This window comes from Temnothorax nylanderi, unplaced genomic scaffold (genome assembly GCF_030848795.1).
Source record: "Temnothorax nylanderi isolate EJ_2023f unplaced genomic scaffold, tnyl_v1.0 TNYL_tig0265_pilon, whole genome shotgun sequence".
NCBI lineage: Eukaryota > Metazoa > Arthropoda > Insecta > Hymenoptera > Formicidae > Temnothorax > Temnothorax nylanderi.
The window spans coordinates 81071-101480 of NW_027249327.1; the positions used below are offsets into that span (position 1 = coordinate 81071).

General features: G+C 36.2%; 3 protein-coding genes across 5 annotated transcripts; 1 reads left to right on the forward strand and 2 right to left on the reverse strand.

Moving 5' to 3' along the window:
- Window positions 1-213: 213 nt before the first annotated feature.
- LOC139780176 (uncharacterized) lies at window positions 214-10797 on the reverse strand. 3 transcript variants are annotated; one of them, XM_071718701.1, is made up of 4 exons: window positions 10665-10797; window positions 7531-7738; window positions 6336-6484; window positions 214-4217 (listed from the first exon to the last, which is right to left on the reverse strand). In XM_071718701.1, the coding sequence occupies exons 2-4, from the start codon at window positions 7607-7609 to the stop codon at window positions 4044-4046; spliced, it is 402 nt and encodes a 133-aa protein (XP_071574802.1). In that variant the 5' UTR covers window positions 7610-7738; window positions 10665-10797; the 3' UTR covers window positions 214-4043. The 3 variants fall into 3 exon arrangements, with proteins under 3 accessions (XP_071574802.1, XP_071574800.1, XP_071574803.1); XM_071718699.1 differs by lacking the exon at window positions 10665-10797 and adding an exon at window positions 10321-10543; XM_071718702.1 differs by lacking the exon at window positions 10665-10797 and adding an exon at window positions 7800-8923.
- Window positions 10798-12942: 2145 nt separating this feature from the next.
- Window positions 12943-17883, forward strand: LOC139780164 (katanin p60 ATPase-containing subunit A-like 2). The gene is made up of 8 exons (XM_071718684.1): window positions 12943-13412; window positions 13921-13991; window positions 14467-14646; window positions 15010-15322; window positions 15600-15768; window positions 15843-15955; window positions 16452-16657; window positions 16945-17883. Exons 1-8 carry the CDS (start codon window positions 13350-13352, stop codon window positions 17333-17335), a joined length of 1506 nt encoding a protein of 501 aa, XP_071574785.1. The 5' UTR covers window positions 12943-13349; the 3' UTR covers window positions 17336-17883.
- On the reverse strand, window positions 17774-19975 carry Smn (survival motor neuron). The gene is made up of 7 exons (XM_071718697.1): window positions 19856-19975; window positions 19715-19774; window positions 19156-19329; window positions 18981-19095; window positions 18473-18767; window positions 18329-18399; window positions 17774-17945 (listed from the first exon to the last, which is right to left on the reverse strand). Exons 2-7 carry the CDS (start codon window positions 19757-19759, stop codon window positions 17884-17886), a joined length of 762 nt encoding a protein of 253 aa, XP_071574798.1. The 5' UTR covers window positions 19760-19774; window positions 19856-19975; the 3' UTR covers window positions 17774-17883.
- Between the last annotated feature and the right edge of the window lie 435 nt (window positions 19976-20410).

The window sequence follows — 20410 nt, forward strand, 5'->3', positions numbered from 1 at the left end:
CTCTTACTCTTGTAAACGCGTTAGGTCAGTTTTTTTTTAATGTAAGCTTAGAAGAATTGGTCGATTAATAATTCTCTGGATTAGGATGGGTATAGAGGAAGAAGAGAGCAAAAGTATAATGGCGAGGCATTTAGGAAAAGTGTCATTCTGTGTTTTCCACCAGCCAAGGTTATCACTGCTGTCTCGTCGAGACGGGACAATAAAATTGTTAAATAAATTCAATTCAAAATTTATTACGATACTTGACCCGGAGGTACATATGCATTTTCTAAGCATGATAATATCCTATTTACTTTCTTTTTAATGAAAATGTTTAGAAAGATATATATATATATAAATGTGTTTTAATCTAGATAGTTGAGCATCCAAAAATCTGGCAAAATTTTTTGAAACTTTCAAAAACATAGCAAAATTGCATTGAAAACTAGGTCACGTCCGAGCCAGGCATCGCGCATACTATGAACAAGTCTATCATATTTAAGCTATCATAACTTAATCTCAAACATCCTTTTTGTCGCTCTTGCTTCAGTGGTTTCAATGGCGCCGTTTGTCGAACTTGGCCTTGATTTTTGCGCAAAACTCAGGCAATGTGCTTATTATTGCTTAAAATTCAAATGCAAGAGAGTCGAGACTAGTCCGCCTTCGATATTGAGAGCGGCTCAATTGAGATGTTTAGTACCTCAAATTGACGCGATTGAAAGATTGCCTTCAACGCTTCAATATGACATAAACACGTGGTAATAAGTGAGCAAGCTCCTAACAACGGAGACATATATTACAAATGGTTGCGAAACTATGAATTTCCGCGTGACGGAATTGAAATGAAAGAGATGTCTGCGGAAATAAGAAATATATATATATATATATATATATATATATAAAGCGCTCGCGTGGATCGACTTGGATGCTTATTCGCAAATACCCTGTGATAGAGCGGCCCTTAATTAATTAATTCACATAACAATTGATTCGCGCCATCACTCTCTCGTTCCTTTCTCGCTTTTTGCGCGAAGTCGAAGATGATAGGACAGATGATTTTTATTAACAATAATGATAATTCACGATCATAACGTTTATAGAATCTTACGGATAAATATTATTAAAAAGAATAACAATTCTGTAATAGTAAATAGAATTTCTGCGTAATTATTAATTAATCGATCATATAAATATAAATATTAATCAATATATTAATTATTAATTATTACCATCGTCATCCTTATGCAATTACGATTGTTCCATCCTTATTTTTATCTCCAGTTCTTAAAGAGGGCTGCTTTCGTCAGAGACATTCACAGCGCTAATCGAAGCCTCTGAGATTCGCAAAGCGATTAGCGATCCAAGGAGGAGGAGAGTAATCAAACGCCGTAAAAATATATCACAGGCAAGCGTACGTGCGCAAATATCGGAATACGCGGTGTCGCAATACTGGAGACTCGCAGATATTCGTAACATATACAGCGTCACCTTCCTTAGCGAGAAATGACTTATATAATAGCACCGTGTTTTCACCCTCACATTTCACCGTGAAAAGACCAAGAAAGCACGTTTGGGTACGTTATACTATTACAATTCGTGTGGCCCCATGTTGCTCGGCTTTATCGCTGGTGTTGGTATTAGAATACCGTTTCGATAGAATACCGTTTCATTAAAAGCAGTCAACTCTTTTGTTTTCTTAGATTGTTTCCAGTAAGTAAGCGTTATAAAATAAGAGAATTCTGTAACATGGCAAGGCTCCAAAGTCGCATTCGCATCGATCACTAATCCGCAATTGTCAGATACTTTCAGGATATTAAACTGTTCGCGTAATAATTTATGCTTCAGCTTATATATATATAGATTAACAATTAATGGCGCAGTATCGCAATTCGACAGCAATTATAATTAACCGGCTTGTTATCGCATGAAAATCCAGGCGCTTATTATAATTATCGCCGCTTTGAAATGTCGTGCGAATAATAGTTAATTGGTGGTCGAGTGTTAATTGGAACGAGAATAATCAAAATGTTTTGTAATGTGGAAGCGAGCGGAAGAGTACATTGTCGGGATACGAAACATCTAAACTTTCATCGTCAAGTTGCACGACCGATATTATTCGTTTCTATTGAAATTTATATTTCGAAATAGAAAAATACCAAAAATGCGTATAATAAAAATAATAGACAAGAACTTTCACACACAAAATAAGTGTATTAGTGTGTTTTTCCTCAAACTTTTCATGCATTTTGTGTCTTTTCACACCCGAGTACTAATCATAACTAATATGTGCATAAATAATACCTTTTTTCTCTTTAATACGTGTACGTTACCTTTCGTATAAGATCGATTTATATGAAATTGTAATAAAATCTTGCAGCCATACACGAGCAAACACTAGACTTGACAATGTAAAACCGCTTGACTCGAGTAATTTGTTGAATTTTTCGTAATAAAGAAAAGTTTTTTCTCGCACACGCGGAACAAACATCGCGCGGCGATTATCGGCGAAAAGGAATTTTTTGCCAAAGATAAACAGATGACAAGCAAATGAAGTAAAACTGAAACGATAAACCGATGGACGTTGATTCATCGCGCATGAGCTCCCGAGTTTATCATTTTAATGAATTTTAATCGTGGAAACAGAGCGAGAGATGTCCTTTTGACAGAAACCAACAGAATGATTTGTTTACCGACAAACCCAATGTAAAGCAAAGCAAATGAACGGTAAAATCGATTGAATTGGAGATTGAAACGAGAGTCTCTCTCTTTCAAACAAAGAGGATATCGCGCACTCGACGGAATGTCTCAGCTCCCAGTGTTCGTTGACAAGAGACTTGTGTTTCTGCGCACTAATCTCAACCCGACACGTTCGTTATCACACATCGTTTTGCGACAATAAAAAAATAAAAATTTTGATTTACCACGCACGCACACGCTTGTGCGCGCCAAGTCTCTATCATTTTCAGTCTCCTTCGGTCGTCCATCGAGCGCGAGTATTGTCAAAGGCGATGATTATAAATGCTAGAGGTTTTCGCCAATTTTTACATTCATTATTTTACGATGTACCTTATATCTATTACGATCATTCTCGAGAATTGGTACCGGTTAAGCCGAGAAAGCTGATCGAGAATTGAGCATCGAATCAATTTTCTAACGATTATTTTATGTACATTATTGCGCATGTGTTTCCTGAACAACAAAATGTTGAATTTTATTTCGAAACGAGATCAAGTACACCTCGTACATGACAGTGGCTGACCTCTGAGTGTTCGGATTAGGCCAAGAGCTACTCTCACGTCATTCCTTCACATTCGAATATATGAGTAGGTTTTAACTCGATATCGAGTTTGCGTGCCGTGTGCCGTCTGATAAGTGTTATTATATCGAATTTGACAAGGTGGAAAAATATGAGGAAATGGGTTTCGAAAGAAATCGGAAAATTGAAAAAATAAAAAAGACTTGTTCACGCGTTGTGTATGAGTGCTTTTTTGTTTTTTTGTTTGTTTGTGTGTTCGTATGCGCGCGCGCGCTCCAAACCTGACCAAATTCACAAGTGCTTATAAATGCTCTCTTAGCAAAGTTATGAAAAAAATATACATCTTCTTAATTTGGTATGTACAATAACAATAACTACTATTAAAACTATCGTCGAAACAATTACGTTTACGAATCCCGTTATTTATTATTAATGTACAATAAAATAAATATTGTTTTCTCAATTTTTCACAATTATTCAAAAAGTGACTCGATTGATCTTCGATTTAACAATTTAACTGTACCGGTCTACTGGAGGAAACTCCAGTTCTCGGTTAATCAAAGCTCGCGCTATTCCAAATGGACGACCTAATTAGCCTATAGGCAAAGAACATTGCCGTTCGCCAAAATACTGCGTGCTCACAGTACGAGACAAACCTGCCTCGAGAATTTCTTGTACGTATAATTCTGATGTTGTCATCATCATCGTCGTCACCAATATCACTAACGGACGAATTCTTGGAATTATCCGACGAGGGAAAGGTCTATAATGGCGATGACGACTGATGGCGGATCTCGTCTGATCGTAACTAAGGCACCATCGATAACGCGATCAACAGGCCAAACAGGAACAGGACGGGACTCTGCTTGTGGATCTTGGACGATCCTGCAGCATCGTATACGTCTGGGCCACTCCAATCGTCGCTATCGTCAAGACACTCGAACTCGCAGCAGCGTTCACCCACGCGGAACTTTTTGCATTTCTGCGGAACAATCGCGACATGAGATCGGTCAGCGTTTGAGAGCTTGATTTATAATTTAAAACATCGTTTAAGTTTAAAACAACTAGATAAAAGTATGCTATAGCGATTCTCTCGTAGAAAATAGCGTTTGTCTATCTCATAACATAGCTGTTGCATTATAAAATATAAAAAATAAAAAAAATTTTTTAGTTTTGAGATATAAATTATCTTCAAGTATTTTATGGAAAATTATATCACAATACATTACAATACGTGCGCGTGTATCCTATATATATATATAAAGCATATATGTATAAAGACACATATAAGGACATACATATAAATGTAATTTGAAGCTTATTTATATAATAAACAATTTTTAGCAACATATGTATATTGCAACTCGTGCAATAACTCAACCGAATTCTCACATATAGCGAGAGATGATGTTGCAATTGTAGGCAAGATTAGCATAAAACCTGTCGCATGCAAATCGTAGTTCAGGTCCTACTGCCCTACATGAGACCTATCGCAAAAAAATGCATCGCGTTAAACATCTATGCACATACGCGATAACGTACGTGCATAGATGTTTAACGACGTGTGAAACGTCGAGTTAATTGCGTGAACGTGTATATACAATCTGATGCATCTATGCGCCCGCATTCACAAAGACACTTTATGACACGCGATACATCGATTTTCTTGATCTTTCGTGAGCATGAAACTATATATACAATTGAACTATATACAATTAATTCTATAAGGATAAATACTATAATACTTGCATTTTTTTAAGCATTAGGTCAACCATAGATCAAATAAAAATTAAAGATGTAAAGATTTAGAAGCATAATAGTATTACTTTTGGTGCCACATGTGAAATTTATATTCGAAAAAAATCTTGTTAACAAACTTTTCTCCAATGTGGCACTTGTAAGGTCTAATTGGGAGAAATTTAATAAAGCGATTATTAACCATCCCGTTGAGCAATCGGATTAGTGCTATTATTTATATAAAAAGACATATTTCTCTTTCCGACTATTTCTCGTCTGAGCAAATTAAACGAAACCTTTTTAAATAAGTTTTAAGTAAATTACATCCACTAGCGGAATACTAAATTTTTGGATATCGTCTCGAGAATTATACATAAAAAATTCTATAATATTCTAAGTAATTTGATTCTGTATACAAAAATTCTCATACATCACAATACTACTACAAATAAATAGATAGTTGAAATATAATACAAATATAGATTAGTTGTAAAGATTGCCTTCTCTTCTACCATAATCCTCGCTAAAATTTATATCATATAAAATATTTTATAAAATACATGAATAATATCATCTATATTTTATTGTTATATAACAACTTTCTTCTACACTGATTTTTACTCTATTTTTAGCACAAGAAATATAGAATATGACAGAAAAGATGTTACTTTTGTGAAAATCAAATTTGACGAGAAAGATTATCGTGTCAGAATGTGTTATATTACTCCTCTTGTACCGTGTCCGTTATTAATATTGTGTCCGATATTATCGAGTCCAACATTAACACGTCTACTTCGTTATGGCGGTTGTTAAGACTCCCCTTGCGAACTAGCGTACAAAGCCGATTGCGCGCTTATTAACGGCATAGCGGTCGTTAAGTGCGTAATGTACGACATGGAACTTTGTGCTACTTCGGACTTCAGACAGCGGCGCATGTACAACATTGATTTTAATCGGTGACGCGGGCCGGTATAGAGAGAATATAATTAAAAAGCAGTTAAAAGAGACGAGTGCGTGCAGTATGCACATGAGTCGCAAGGTCGCTGAGAGAAATGCGATTTACTCGCAAAACTACGCCAGTCATTTTTATTTCTTATTGCGCTAGTAAATTACCTTTATCATTTATCGCGTTTACTAATTGTAAGCTATCTATCACGCCGCGGTAATTAAAAAATAAAGCAAGGAGCGCTGTCGGTAGAAAATTCACTACTCGAGAAAAAGATGTCCGTGAACTTTATTTCTAACAAATGCGAGAGAATTAACGCAACGCTTTGGTAAGAAAATATTTATAGAAAATTCGATTCTAGGATATGGATCCGAATTACTCTTCAGATACGTGTTTCTCGCATTCTCGACTACTCACGTATGGTGGCGTACAGTAAATGGCTTGACACCACAATGGCTCGGAATGATAGCAGACGCAGAGACTGCAAACTGCAGGTCCTGGCACGTAGAAGAGGCCGTGTTTGACAGTGCCACCCTGAAAATCCGTACAATTCTCCTCCAGAGCATCTAAAAAAATTTACCACATTGCAGATTGGCAGTTGTGCAACCTGGTTTCCGCAATCATATGTCGCACACCGAAATATGTACTGTACAAGTCATTTCGAAACTCTATTTGAAAGTGGGCGATGTCGTCAATAATTTAGAATCGACATTAAATTTTCCTGAAGAATTTACGAAAATTCCAGCATTTAAATAATGTATTGACCTTTGCATTCTTTAAATGGAATTGCTTAATAGTATAAGCTTCGATATTTAAATCGATTGTATTATATTAAGAAACCACAGTAAGAAACAAAACAACGTACAGTGGTACAGTGACGCGTAAGAGAATATCAAACTAGAGTAAAAATTAGTACTTGAGAGAGGTGGATAGATAGAGAAAAAATAAGAATAACATATATATCTAACTAAAGGAACAAACATACACAAAAGATATAAAGTAAAAATTAGTACTTGAGAGAGGATAGATAGAGGATAGATACAGTGACGCGTAAGAGAATATCAAACTGGAGTAAAAATTAGTACTTGAGAGAGGTAGATAGATAGAGAAAAAATAAAAATAACATATATATCTAACTAAAGCAACAAGCATACACAAGATATAATAATACATATGAAAAACCGCGCTTAAAAGACTCTTTGGTAAAATGGTTTATAATTATGTTTCGAATTTCTTTTATAATGTAAAATTTAATAATATGTGAACAAGAAAATCTATCGTTTTTGTTGACATTAAATGGTTAATTGCTTTGTGAGCTATATCTAAAAACACACAAAACCAAAGAGTGTACTTGGGCAGTATCTTGTAGGCATTTTTACCTAGGTGAGAGAGGTACGTGTCTCAAGACACTTATTATTCTTTTCACTCGGACCATATCACTTTTTCCTCACGATTCCCATGTCGATCGCTGTAAACTTGACGCGCCATTAAACTCGCTACAACTCGCTACTACTCGCTACTCGCTACGTTAATAAAAATAAAAACTATTTGTTGTGCTCTTTGTGACGATTGCATGTCAATTTTACGTTACTTTCGTGTGTCGCGCCCTTACTTGTTCTCGCTGGCAGGAATAAAATGATGGACAGGCAGAACGTCCACGTGAATGTCTTGCTGACGGAGAGCCACTTCATGATCCGCGGGGATGTTTACTTGGAAAAAAAGTGGGACGTGCTTGTATCGATATAGGGAAGATTCTCTCAGAATGGTCGGCTACTGCAGCAATCTCCGTTCGTGCACTGACAGCAACAGGAACATGTTGCCTGCGCGAAAGAATCAGGATACATTTGTCATCGTATTAGATCAATCTCGCGTGGGCCTCACCTAATGAATCGTAACCGCGCGATAATTGTCGTCTCGGCCTTAAAGCCGAGATTACGAGACGGAATTCTTGACACGCCTCACGCGCCTCACACGCCTGACACGCCTGACACGCCACATGTCGCGGAATTGGGAATTCGCGCGAGAAACGCAGACTAGCTTGATGGCTGTTGATGACCGCGGAAGATTACGCAGTGCGTGAATGGTGAATCGTTACATGATGCAGAGAACTTAATTATTCAATTTGCGCGCGACATCACATGTGACATATACGTCTACCATTTAATCATTTCTGCATAAATCGCAAAACTATAATTTAATACCTTTATCAATTACCTTTATTCCTTCAGGTTGTACATATACATATGTATACATGTATGAGACACTACATAAGTTAAAAATTTTCCATTTGTTATTCATCAGTTTTGGCATTTCTTGGATGCGTGCGGAGTTTCATTGAAATTAGAATTTCCTGATTTCCAGAATTGGGGCAAGGTTTCCTCGCCAATAAGCTTCGCGTTCAATTTTTTATTGACAAGCTTTTGTCAATTTGTCACCCTTGAAAGTTACGAAACCCAAGTCCATATTCGCGATGTAATCGACGGGTTTCGACGGGTTTCGACGGGTTTCGACGCAACGCGTCTGCCAAGTATGCGTTATTATATACACGAGGTGTAAACGCGGCGCGGGCGCACCAACACCGTTCTTGAACTTGTTCATTGTGCCAAAGTAAAGTTTAAAGCCGATAAGTTACCTTGGTAAATTAGCACTTTTCAATGCTATAGAGTATAGATAAGCGAGAATCTATCTTTATCTTTGTTATCAATGATAGATATATAATTAATTGGCGTAAAGTCTATTTTCGCACATCGCTATAGAGATGGAACTTGTTGAAATTACACGCGTTAAAATCTTTGTGTGAATGTACGTTTTGTAGTTGGGCAAGGTCACGTGAAACGTGAAGAATAGTCTTTCTGAATCGAACGTCGACATGACGATTCCTCGATCAAAGCTATCGCACAATCCCAAGATCCATATGCAAAGACAAACTTTATCGCGCCACGTCGTTCGTGCTTGCGTTATACTATATAGGACATGGAAATCTATATTAATAGTTTTCTATTTTATAAAATAGATCTCTTGTTTACAAATACTGCAAATGCAAAGAAGTAAACTGGTAAAATTATATAAATTACTGTTAAAATTCAGAAATTATATTTATAGATTGCGACAATTTTCTAATTAGAATTTTATTATCCAATCCCGAATCCAAACATGTTCTAAAAATGTTAAAGAGATAATTCATTATATATTAGAATATATTAATATGTTTTAATATATATTTTATGAAATTGAAGATTTAATGTACATAATATATATAATACACATACAGTGTTTCAGAAGGTATGGGACAAACTTTAGAGGATGGTAGGTCTCGCATTAAAAAAATCAATTTTTGTTAAGGATATCCGTGTCTTCCGACGTGTTCTTGAGGAGCTACGCTATGGTGTATGTACATCACTCTAGTCGACACTAGGGAGGAACTAACTGAAAGGATCATGAAGGCTTTTGTGTGATTGAATCAGGAAAAATATTGAAACGTTCCAAGCAGTAAGAAATTCAATACTACACTGATGATAAATGTTATCAGGTACAAGGCGGGTATTTTGAGCATATCCTGTAATATAAAATATGCAAAATAAAATTTAAAAAATCAACAAAAAATACAAAAATTAAGTTAAAGAACGTGTGGATTAGTATTGTCAAACGTCACGCGCAATGCTGTCGTGCGAGTTGCCTACATTACAGGCGATCCGAACAAGGACAGATCAGAAGACACGGGTTCCTTAACAACAATTGATTTTTTTGGTGTGAGACCCATATCATATCCCAAACCCCTAAAGTTTGTCCCATATACCTTCTGAGAAACATCCTGCATATATAATATATAACTTCTCTTCTGCGAATCAATTAAGATACTAAAATATTAGTAATATATTGAGTTAATTAAATTTGCAAAGTCTTGAAAGACCATGAAATTATTATACATATTTAACTAAGCTACTACTAAGTAGTTGTATTAAAATTTGTTTTACTACGAAATAAACTCTTCGAAAATATGCAAAAATAAAATGCGATGATCTGAAATTTATATATTGCAACGCAAGTTTTGTTGAAAATTTTAAATAATAAAATATCTGTATTTATTCTAAGCATACACACATACACAGTAATGCTCGATTTAAAATTTGCTCAATTTATGGATTGCATGGTTGAATAGTTAGCGATATTATAGCGATATGTATACGTACATATATCACGCGGTCATTGATACACACAAAACATGTGGTCTTATCTTTTCCCATTGATTCTTTTCGATGCATTGATACACACACAAGTGCCTTAATAATTTAACTAATTTAACGTTTACTAAATTCATCTTTAAAAAGTATTTTGTGGAAAAAAAGAAGGTTGTGTAAATAAGATGAAACAGAAAAGGTGAGTTTCGTCTCTTATACATTACCGAATTCATAACAGAAGAAAGATAAGATGAGAAATAAAGGAGTGCAAAATCCCAGGAACCCACAGAAACCAAGGAACCACGCGAAAATGATGTCATTGACACGACGTATCATATCCGTTACGGAATTACGCTCGTTGTTGAGCAGATTCGAGAGCAGGGGGGTGACGTCAACCCCCCGGCGGTGAACCGCTTGTAATCAGTTCACGCAGCTGACACGACGGGACCAACTCGCAGTTTCATGCAACGGGTGGCCGGATCGGTTATCCAGGCCGGCCGGAAATAAATCCGCATAGTAATACCTGCGCTACAGACGTGTGGTGGAGAGGGAAAAAGGATTGCGTTACCTTTGTGCTACATCGCTCCGCCAATCGCCCGCTTTACGTCGACGTCGACGTCGCCCCTCGTGCCTCGTGCCTCGTGCGTCGCTGCTCCACACGCACGTGTATTCTCTCCTCTTGTTCGACGTGTGGAGAAAAGGGGATGTCCACAATTTTGATTAAACCGATATATCGAACGCGATCCTGTGATCTGTTCCGCGGAAGACGAGAAATCGGTCGTTTAGAATGACAAGATGGAGAAAGCAAGAAAAAGAGAAAAAAGAAAAGGGGTGCGATCGAACGTACCGGCTGCGTGTTTCTCGCGAGACCTCCGAGAGGCTCAACGCGATGCAGCGGTTGATAGCGGCACCGACCGACCGACTGACTGACTGACTGACTGACTGACTGAACTCTGTCGCAGTACAAGCTCATTCCTCTCACGCGGGTCGATCGAATACGTTCCGCGCATCGCCTCTCTCCCTCTTCCTCACTCTCACTCTCTCTTTCTCTCGCCACGCTGCGACGAAGCCACCCCCAGCATAACGTACCCCCTGTCGCCACCGCCACCGCCGTCGCTGTCGTCGTTGTCGCCGTCGCCGCCGCCGCCACTGCTGCTGTTTGTTGTTGCTGTTGTTGCTGCTGCTGCTGCTGGACCGCCGTCTACAAAAAAGCGTATTCATTGCAGACGCTATCGCGGGATCGCTTTTGCATTTTTTGCAATTTTAATTGCAATAACAAACCGACTGAAATTAATTTCGAGACTATACACATATATATACACTTAGATCAAGGCAAGTTGAAGCGAATGGAAATGTATAGTTGGATTGTAGCTTTCTTCCAGAAAATAAGATATTACCTTGTTGCGATTGTTAATTACACGCTGCTGGTAAAGATAATTTAATTATTATATATTTCAAATAATAAAACGTCAAGAATTAAATAGAGAAAAGAAAAGTAGCAGATTTCAAAATTAATATAATAATCTGTAGGTGTATAATAATCTGTAGAATATATTGATATTTCGTGGATATTCGATCAAGAATGGAACTGGCCAATTTGCGACAAGGGATGCCTGCGAGTATTAAGAGATTTGTGCGATTGGTTTCGAAGGCAATCCTGAAGTATGCTTTATTAAGACGCCCGCGCGCGAGATATTCTCTTAATCTAAAATTAATTAAACCAATTACCTATATCAAATTACATTTACACATATAAGGGATATAATTCAGTAAATTAAAAATGTATAGACTACGTTTACACAGTGGCTTATAATCCAGTTTAATAACTACCGGCGTATACTATCCGATCCAAAATTTTTCTTTTTTTTTATCATAATGATCATTCAGATATGAACCTTCGTTTTATAATCAAAAGAAAAATTTTGGATCAGGTAGTATACAGTAGTTATTAAATTAGATTATAAACAGCTGTGTAAACGTAGTCATAGATAGTTTCGCGATAAGATTTCAATTTTAATTCAAACGATCATACAACGATTATATTTCGTATATTAACGTAAGTATTTCGGTCGATGAAGTTAGCTATCGGCAATTTCTCGTGGCCGTTGTTCGCGATCGATCTAGATAAGTATAGTCGCATGTTCTCATCATCGTGTTCTGAAACAGCTTATTTCCATTTACAAATTACTATACAGCTTCAACATAACTGACAAGTGACTTTTGTTATTACAATTGACATATTACCTATATCTATATCTTGATCTACCTGCAATAGTATAGGTACTTTTGGACCGTCAAGTGTAACAGTAATTACTTTATTATGACTCGTTCAATCCCGGATTTCACTTCCGACTCGAATCCGACATATCGTGTATATACTGGCAGCTGGCAGTTATCGCACTCGGCCCTTTCCCGGCTGTTCCCGGCCCCTCGGATTTTCTCAACTGTTGTCGTCGTCTATGCCATTTCTATCCTATCCAGTATCCACTATTTATTATTCTTTAATCATTTTTGCGCGCGGACTGGCCGCGCGCGCTCATTGCCGCGCATTGCGCAGCTTTGCGATTGTGATTTATTTCTAATTAATAAGCTCACCCAAAATAAGTACCTTTATCTTCATCTTCATCTCGAAATTCTTTGATCCCGGTGAGAGTGAGAATTACTCAATTACTGAACATTACTAGATTAGTGGATTACTGCATGCAGCATGCAGCATATGATTGTGAGAATGCGCGAGCATAGTGATAGACGTGATAAGTGCTCAAGTAGTAAAAAGTGCTGCACACCAACACACCTGCACAGCTGTATGTACACTGCACAGTGCACACTGGTGCCACACAGTGGCACACAGTGCAGATCGGCCGAGTGCGCGCGCCGCGCGCCGCGCAGCCTAGTGAGCCTAGCCGGCAGCCGCGTCGTCATGGCAACTGTACGCCGCGCCGTACGCGATCGTCGCGATCGCGTCCTTCGTCCTTCCTCAACGTCAATCTCAACCTCAACCTCAACCTCAACCTCAACCTCAACCTCAACCTCAACCTCAACTCAAATACTCAAAATCCTCAAACAAGAGTGACAGCCGATTAGTATAACGCCCGAAGGAGTATAACGGAGTATAAGCGGAGAATAATGGAGAATTTCATCGTGAAAGGATAAAAAACGTTAATCTTTGTCATTGCCATCACTGCCTCCGGAGTCCGGGCCCCGGGGTCCGGGGAGAGCAGACTGGAGCAGACCAGAGCAGACTGCAGAGATCATGAACGACTGCCTGTCGTTGAACGCGGCAGCTGGTCGCGTCGCTCACTTGGCGCGCGAGAAAGTAAGGGTACAATAAATTCACTGTTCACGTCTCAGAATTTGAGAGCATTTTTTATCGGAGCGAGGAGCGAGCGGAATAAAATAAATTTAAGTTTATTTAAGCGATATTAAATCGATCGCTTAAAATATAGATGTATTTTTGACATTTTTGTGTCAATCGTGCTGATTATACCGCGCGTCGCGCGATACATGGCGCGCGTGCTGATCGAAAAAATATATAATATAAGTCTATTAATTGAGACTCTATTATGTATCTATTAGATTCCGGAAGTACTATTAGTACCGGAAGGCGCTTATAATCATCACTAATGATAGTATAATGATCGATGACGCGCAAACAAATCACGGCCCGCGTAAGCTCGGCTCCTCAAATCGTACAAATTGTCACATATTCGAATTTGTATAACGTTTTATTGTCGAGAAAGCTTTATTGCAAATAAGTAAACTGAGAATTATAAAATATATATTAATTCAATGATAAATATACCGATACGTTAATTGTTAATTAGGAGGAAAAACGTGTCCAAGAACGTCGGCGTCATCTCCTTTACCTTATCGCTGCCTTTTTACGGGAGCAAGGGTGAGCAGTTACAAGTCTATATTCTATATGTTCATATTTATAGTTGTAGTGAAAGAAACATATATATATCCCACACACGTTATATCGAAAACTTTTCCAAGTATCGACTAAACATTAGGGCGTGTGTTAAAACTTTATGTTACTCACAATCAGTTACTGTACGAAAAATAAATGTGAAAAGAACGCGATACAAAAGTATATATACAAATGGAAACGATATTTGGCCCCCCAAAAGCCACAATCTTGTGTAATTTAATTTATATAAATTAATTTATATAAAAAGTTGAAAATTCCCATACGTGTTCAATTCGAATCGAAACGCGACCAGTAATGATCGATTACGTTAATTAATTAATTTAATTTGAAGAGTATTGTTATATGAATTTCAACGCACGAGCATTTCACAATTAAGTAATTGTGAAATGGGAATTATGTGCGCCGTGTATCGATGTTTCATGTTTCATGTTTCTCGTAGTTATTCCAATACCACGGAGAGTCTCTTCAAGGAGGCTCAACTCTCCCGAGACATTCACGTGTGCGACAATATCGATTTGGAAACTATCGTTCTCGAGTACACCGATTACCATTACGCCAAGTACAACAGATATCCCAAGCTGTGTAAGAAGACGGAAGTTGGGAACGTAGCTCAAAATACGTAAGAAAAATATAATTTGTTATCCAGAAGCAATACACAAATGAGAACCGATACAGTTGTGTAAGATACAGGAAATCCGAATGTGGCACAATAGCTTCGAATTGATTAAGCTTCTCCTCAAAAGGACTGCAATAAAACAAAATGTACCTATAGTCTTTTATTACGAGTCATATTTTTAAATATACATATAACAATAAATATAAAAATTTATGCGGATCAATTTTTAATCACTTAATCGACTGTATTTGCCTATTTTCCTGTTTCGCGATCGGCGCCACGTTCCTTGCGCGTAATACCTATAGCTTCGATAAGCTCGTATAAAAATCACAGCCACTTTATCCTTTTATCCTTTATCCTTTGTAGCAGCAACAAGAAAGAGAGAGTCTCGAAGGTCTATTCGAAGCAAGAGGATAGTCGCGTTGCTGAGGACGGTAACAATATCGGCAGGAATAAAGTTGCACAGAAACATGCCGCTTCCACGTGGGACGAGTTGAATCTCGGTATCACGGTGACGCCGATCTTTCCCGCGGAAAATCGCGATCGAGTCACTGTCCAAGTGCCAATGTTCGACGAAACTTTCACCAACGAAACTTTTAACGAAAGATTGCTGAAACCTATCGATAATCTCTATCCACTCGGCTCTGAATTAAAAGAAATCGCAGATATTATATCACGGGTAAGAAACGAGAAAATGCGATATGTATAATTGTGATTTGATTAGAAATTATTACATTTATATTTTATAATATCCTCCCTCTAATTAAGTACAAGCTTTCCATTACAATTACACTAATATAAGCTAACACAGAGTTCCGTATAAATCATTAAAAGAAAAGTCGATTTCATCAAGTAATTTATAGTATTTTATCGTCCATATATAGTATGTACTATATGGCGCGATATAACGATATAGCGAGATATAGAATTATAAACATATATAGAGTAATATGTAGGAAATAGTGCAACAAAACTTGAATGTTCATTGGGACGACGTAAAAGGATTGAAGGATTGCAAGATGTTGTTGAAAGAAGCTATACTTTATCCCATGAAATATCCAAGCTTGTTTAGTGGGAAACTCGGTTCTTGCAAAGGCGTATTATTATACGGTCCACCGGGAACTGGTACGTGATCGCGAAATTATTTATCGTCTACTAAATTGAGACGTAAATTGACCAAGACACTCACCCTCGAACAGGTAAGACGATGCTCGCGAAAGCAGTCGCTACCGAATGTCAATCGACCTTTTTTAACATCACTTCCAGCTCGGTTATCAGCAAATGGAGAGGCGATTCAGAAAAATATATTCGCGTAAGTCGAACATAACACATGTCTAAGGCCGGTGTTCATAGAGTCCGTTCTTATATTCAAAATGTCTCTTCATAAGAAGAGAATTCAAATTGTTTGTTGTGATATAAGATCGCGCGAACTATGAATACCGCCCTACGACTTTTCTCCAGATATCTATCTCCACAATGAATGACGGAATTCTAAATATCTAATGGACACTATTCTATGATGGATATCCATTTAAAATTTAAAGAAAAACAATTAAGGCAAAACAATGAAAAAAAAATGAAGGCAAGATCGTGAAACTGATAAATAATCTAATTAAAGTCTTATTATATTTTTTTTTATAATCAAAATTATATCTGCCGTATCCATTACATCTTTTATTCCCGATAAAAGTTTTCACACACATGAAATAATAATTTCATCTGTTATTATTATTTAATGTATATATATATTAGCAAGTTTAAACACATTTAAACACAAACAAAGTCGAACCAAGAATCTTTGATAAAAGGTGCTCACTGATCTTGCCAAACATTATGCACCAACGATAATCTTTATCGATGAAATCGATTGGACGACCACGAAAAACGTAGATCATGCCTCGTCGAGTTCGGAACCCGCCAGAAGATTTCGAGCGGAACTTCTCGCCAGATTGGACGGTTTATTGTCAATGGAATATACGAATGTAGTATTGTTAGCAGCTACAAACGTTCCATGGTAAGCAAAGCATACAGGTAGATGCAACATTATTTTTCAAGAAGACAATTTCGCATTAATTTTGCATACTTTGCATCTTTTGGAATTCGTCACCTTTGCTCTTTTACATTTAAAATTGTTTACCTCAATCGCATACTCATTCTATATTTCTGGCTTGTATATAATTAAGCGATTCACAATGTTGAACATGATACTTATTCAAATTTCACAAGCATAGAATTCCATATATTCTAGTTAATTTTTCTAAATTCTCATGACTAACTTCTATATATTTTTTACTTTTTTAGGAACATAGACGTTGCCTTGTTGCGACGTTTAGAAAAACGGATTTTTGTCGATCTACCTGACGAAGCTAGTCGACTGAAAATATTGCAGTCTTACGTGCGCGATGATCTGTACAACTCACCGGAGATGCTCAAACTTGCGCAAGAAACCGCGGGATATTCTTGCGCAGATTTAAAATTGCTGTGCAAGGAAGCATGGATCAATCAGTTGCGGCCCATTTGGGCGAGTCTCGAAGCAAAAGCAATCTCCGTCGATGATATTCAAAATGATGGTCTGATCAGTTCAATTAGTCACATTGCGCTTGCTAAATCCAGGGTAAAACCCATCGCCAAACATATGACCGCGCAATATATGGGATGGCATAAAGAATTTGGTTTCGCAAAAGAAATTTAAAAAAAAAAAATAATAATAGGGTAGCTTAACATTTTTCTCTCCGCATACGCAATTATGACAAGAAACAAATATGGTATATCTATGAGATGATACATTATAGATCAATTTTTTCCGCGAAATAGTGATATTTCTTACACTACATTTAAAATACATTTGTAAAATATATATTAATTTGTTTAAACATTTTAACACTAATTCTAATGGAATTTTAAATATTAATTATAAATATTACATTCTTGAATTAATAAATTAAATATATAACAAAAAAAAATATATATATATATATTTGAAATGTATTATTAAAACGTATAAATAAATTAATAGAAATTTAACAAATAGGATGAAAACACACACGTGTGTGTGTGTGTGTGTGTGTTTACTTCGCGAATGTTTTGTTAGTTTTACATCATCCGAAAGTAGATATCAGTATCTGCAATATAAGTCTAACAATAAGAGATTTTATTGATTTCAAATTTGTTTATTAACACAATGCGTAAATTAAAATGTAAAAATTATATTTTGTGAAAAAATAATCATTTTCACACAGACTATTGACAGTTTCTTTTCTTCTGCTGATTAATTTTAGCCTGCTTTAACCCATGATAATAACCTACATAAAAAAATTTGTATGATAAAATATTATACTAATAGACATAATGTTTGGAAATATAAATGATACAAGAGTGTGTGTGTATATATATATATATATATTGTTAAACGGTTTTAAAGTTGTTCTTTTATAATTGACATTTGATCAAACATATCTCTATTTTATTTTTGCTATTGCAACTCGATATTAATCAATTTTTAATGCTAAACACACACACACTCTCTCTCTTAATTAAAATTGAATTAAAATGAACTTTACTTAAAAGTAAAATTAAAAATAATCCTTAGTAAGGTGATTTTTTTCTCATAAAAGATGTCAAGGTGTATTAAATAGATAAATTATGAAAAATGACAGATTAATACTTGATGTATTCTAAAAATTACCTGTGTGGAATCCACTTAGATACCACGACATCAACATACTAGACAATGCATCTGCATCAGTTTCGGGCAACCTATAAATGGAAATCAATCATAGTTTATGACAAACAGAATTGTTGCTTATATCTCTAAGTTATTATCTCTTACTTAGCCATTAATGGTGGTAAGGGTGGTGCAGGTGGCATTGCGTCTATCGCTGGATTAAAATATTCAAGTCCAGGCATAAAATTATTTTTAAATGACCTAGGATCCTCCGTATCGCAATCCATTCTTTCACCATTCCTTTGTTTGGAATTTTGCAGATTGGAATAGGTGGATGTGTCGGAATCGACTTCGTCATTAGCCTTTTGCGTTAACGCATCCTTATGCTGGGCAATTTGACTTTGCAATCCTTCAGATTCCAGAAGAGAATTTATCTCTACCTTTTCTGTATTCTGATATCCTGCGAATAATATAATTATATATTAATTTTATTAACTTGCTAATTATTATATATACATATAGATTTTTGTATAATCTAATTCATCTTAGTGATCGTTAGTATTAGTGTAACATACGTATACCGATTAATGGATCCCTAACTAAATGTTATTTAATATTGTAATTATGGCACACAAGAACGTTGTGGAATATTATATTGATATAAAATAATTACCAACAAATTTCACTGTACACATGCCAGAATTTTGATGAATTTTGGATATAATGGCTTCGTATACTCGTCCATCTGCAGAGTATACAGCACGGCATGGAGCACCAACAGTCCATTTCTACAATACAGCAGTAGAAAGTAATAATTTTGTCTTTGATAAAATATAAGTATGATATACCTTGTGTGTTTTTGTGTGGTTGGAGTATTTGGAATTCTGTAACTTTTGCTTTGTCTGCCGGTCCTGAGTATCCATGGCAATACGTTTTGCTACTTCCTCCTTGGCCAAATTTACAGCTCTATCGTATGCTTGTATCAACGCAGTATCATCCCAAACATCTTCGTTCTCACTTTTCTGCTCAAGTTGTTAATACTTGCATAATTTTTGTTTATTATTTTCTTATATCTAAGTTCTTATTAAACTCTTAAACTCAGTTCGTGTAAAATATAATAATAATTCTACATCTTGCTTCTACATAACACATAACTGTAAGAATTTGTCAATTAAGTTGACATTTCTATTCTATGTTCATGGTCATGGAATATGTTCTTTTAAAATCGGAGCCTTTTTTCATCTCTGGATATTTTTCGATTTTATTTTCATATTTTATTTTTGGCATTTAAATTTAAACAAAAATTCAGGATATACTCAAAATGAAAATAAATGAGAATAAACACCAAACGCAGAAATTAAAAAAGGTTAATCGCGAATGCTCGTAAAAATAATATCTCTTACGTACATTTCCATTTCCTCTTATAAAAAGCACATTACTTTCCTCAGCCATCCTGTCACCTGTCACCTGTCACACAAGTAAATCACAAATAATCTCAACTTTAATGAAAACTTGACTCTCTCGTACATACAAACGTGCGTTACGCACTCAGGACTCAACTCAACTCTGCTCAACGACAACTCTCAACTTCGGATCACCTCGGATCACATCGGATCACCTCGTCTCACCTCGGAATGCCTCGGATCAGATCCTGAACATTTCCGAACATTTCCGAACCGAATTGATTTGGAAGACCTCGCGCGGTAAAAGCAAAAAAGCTGGAGATTCAGGATTCGGAGCAGAGTGGCCAATGTTTGTAATGTTTGTTTGCATCTATACATGTGTTTTCCATATATATTTCATAAATATGTATACATCCTTGAAAATTTAAGTTTTTTTTTGTTTTTTAAATTTCGACAGTCGATAAGTTATTTGACAGTCGGTACTTATTGACATCGCCGTATGATTACCGATATCGGGAAATTTAACAAAAATTTTAATTCACAGAAATTGACAGCTATCGGAAGATATTCGTGCTATTGTCAAACAAGAGTCCATTTCTAAAATTTCAAGTCCAAAGATTCAAAGAGCGAAAAATTAAATTCAAAAAATGTTCATGTATCACAAGAGTGTATCTATATAATATAACGCAAGATAAGAGGT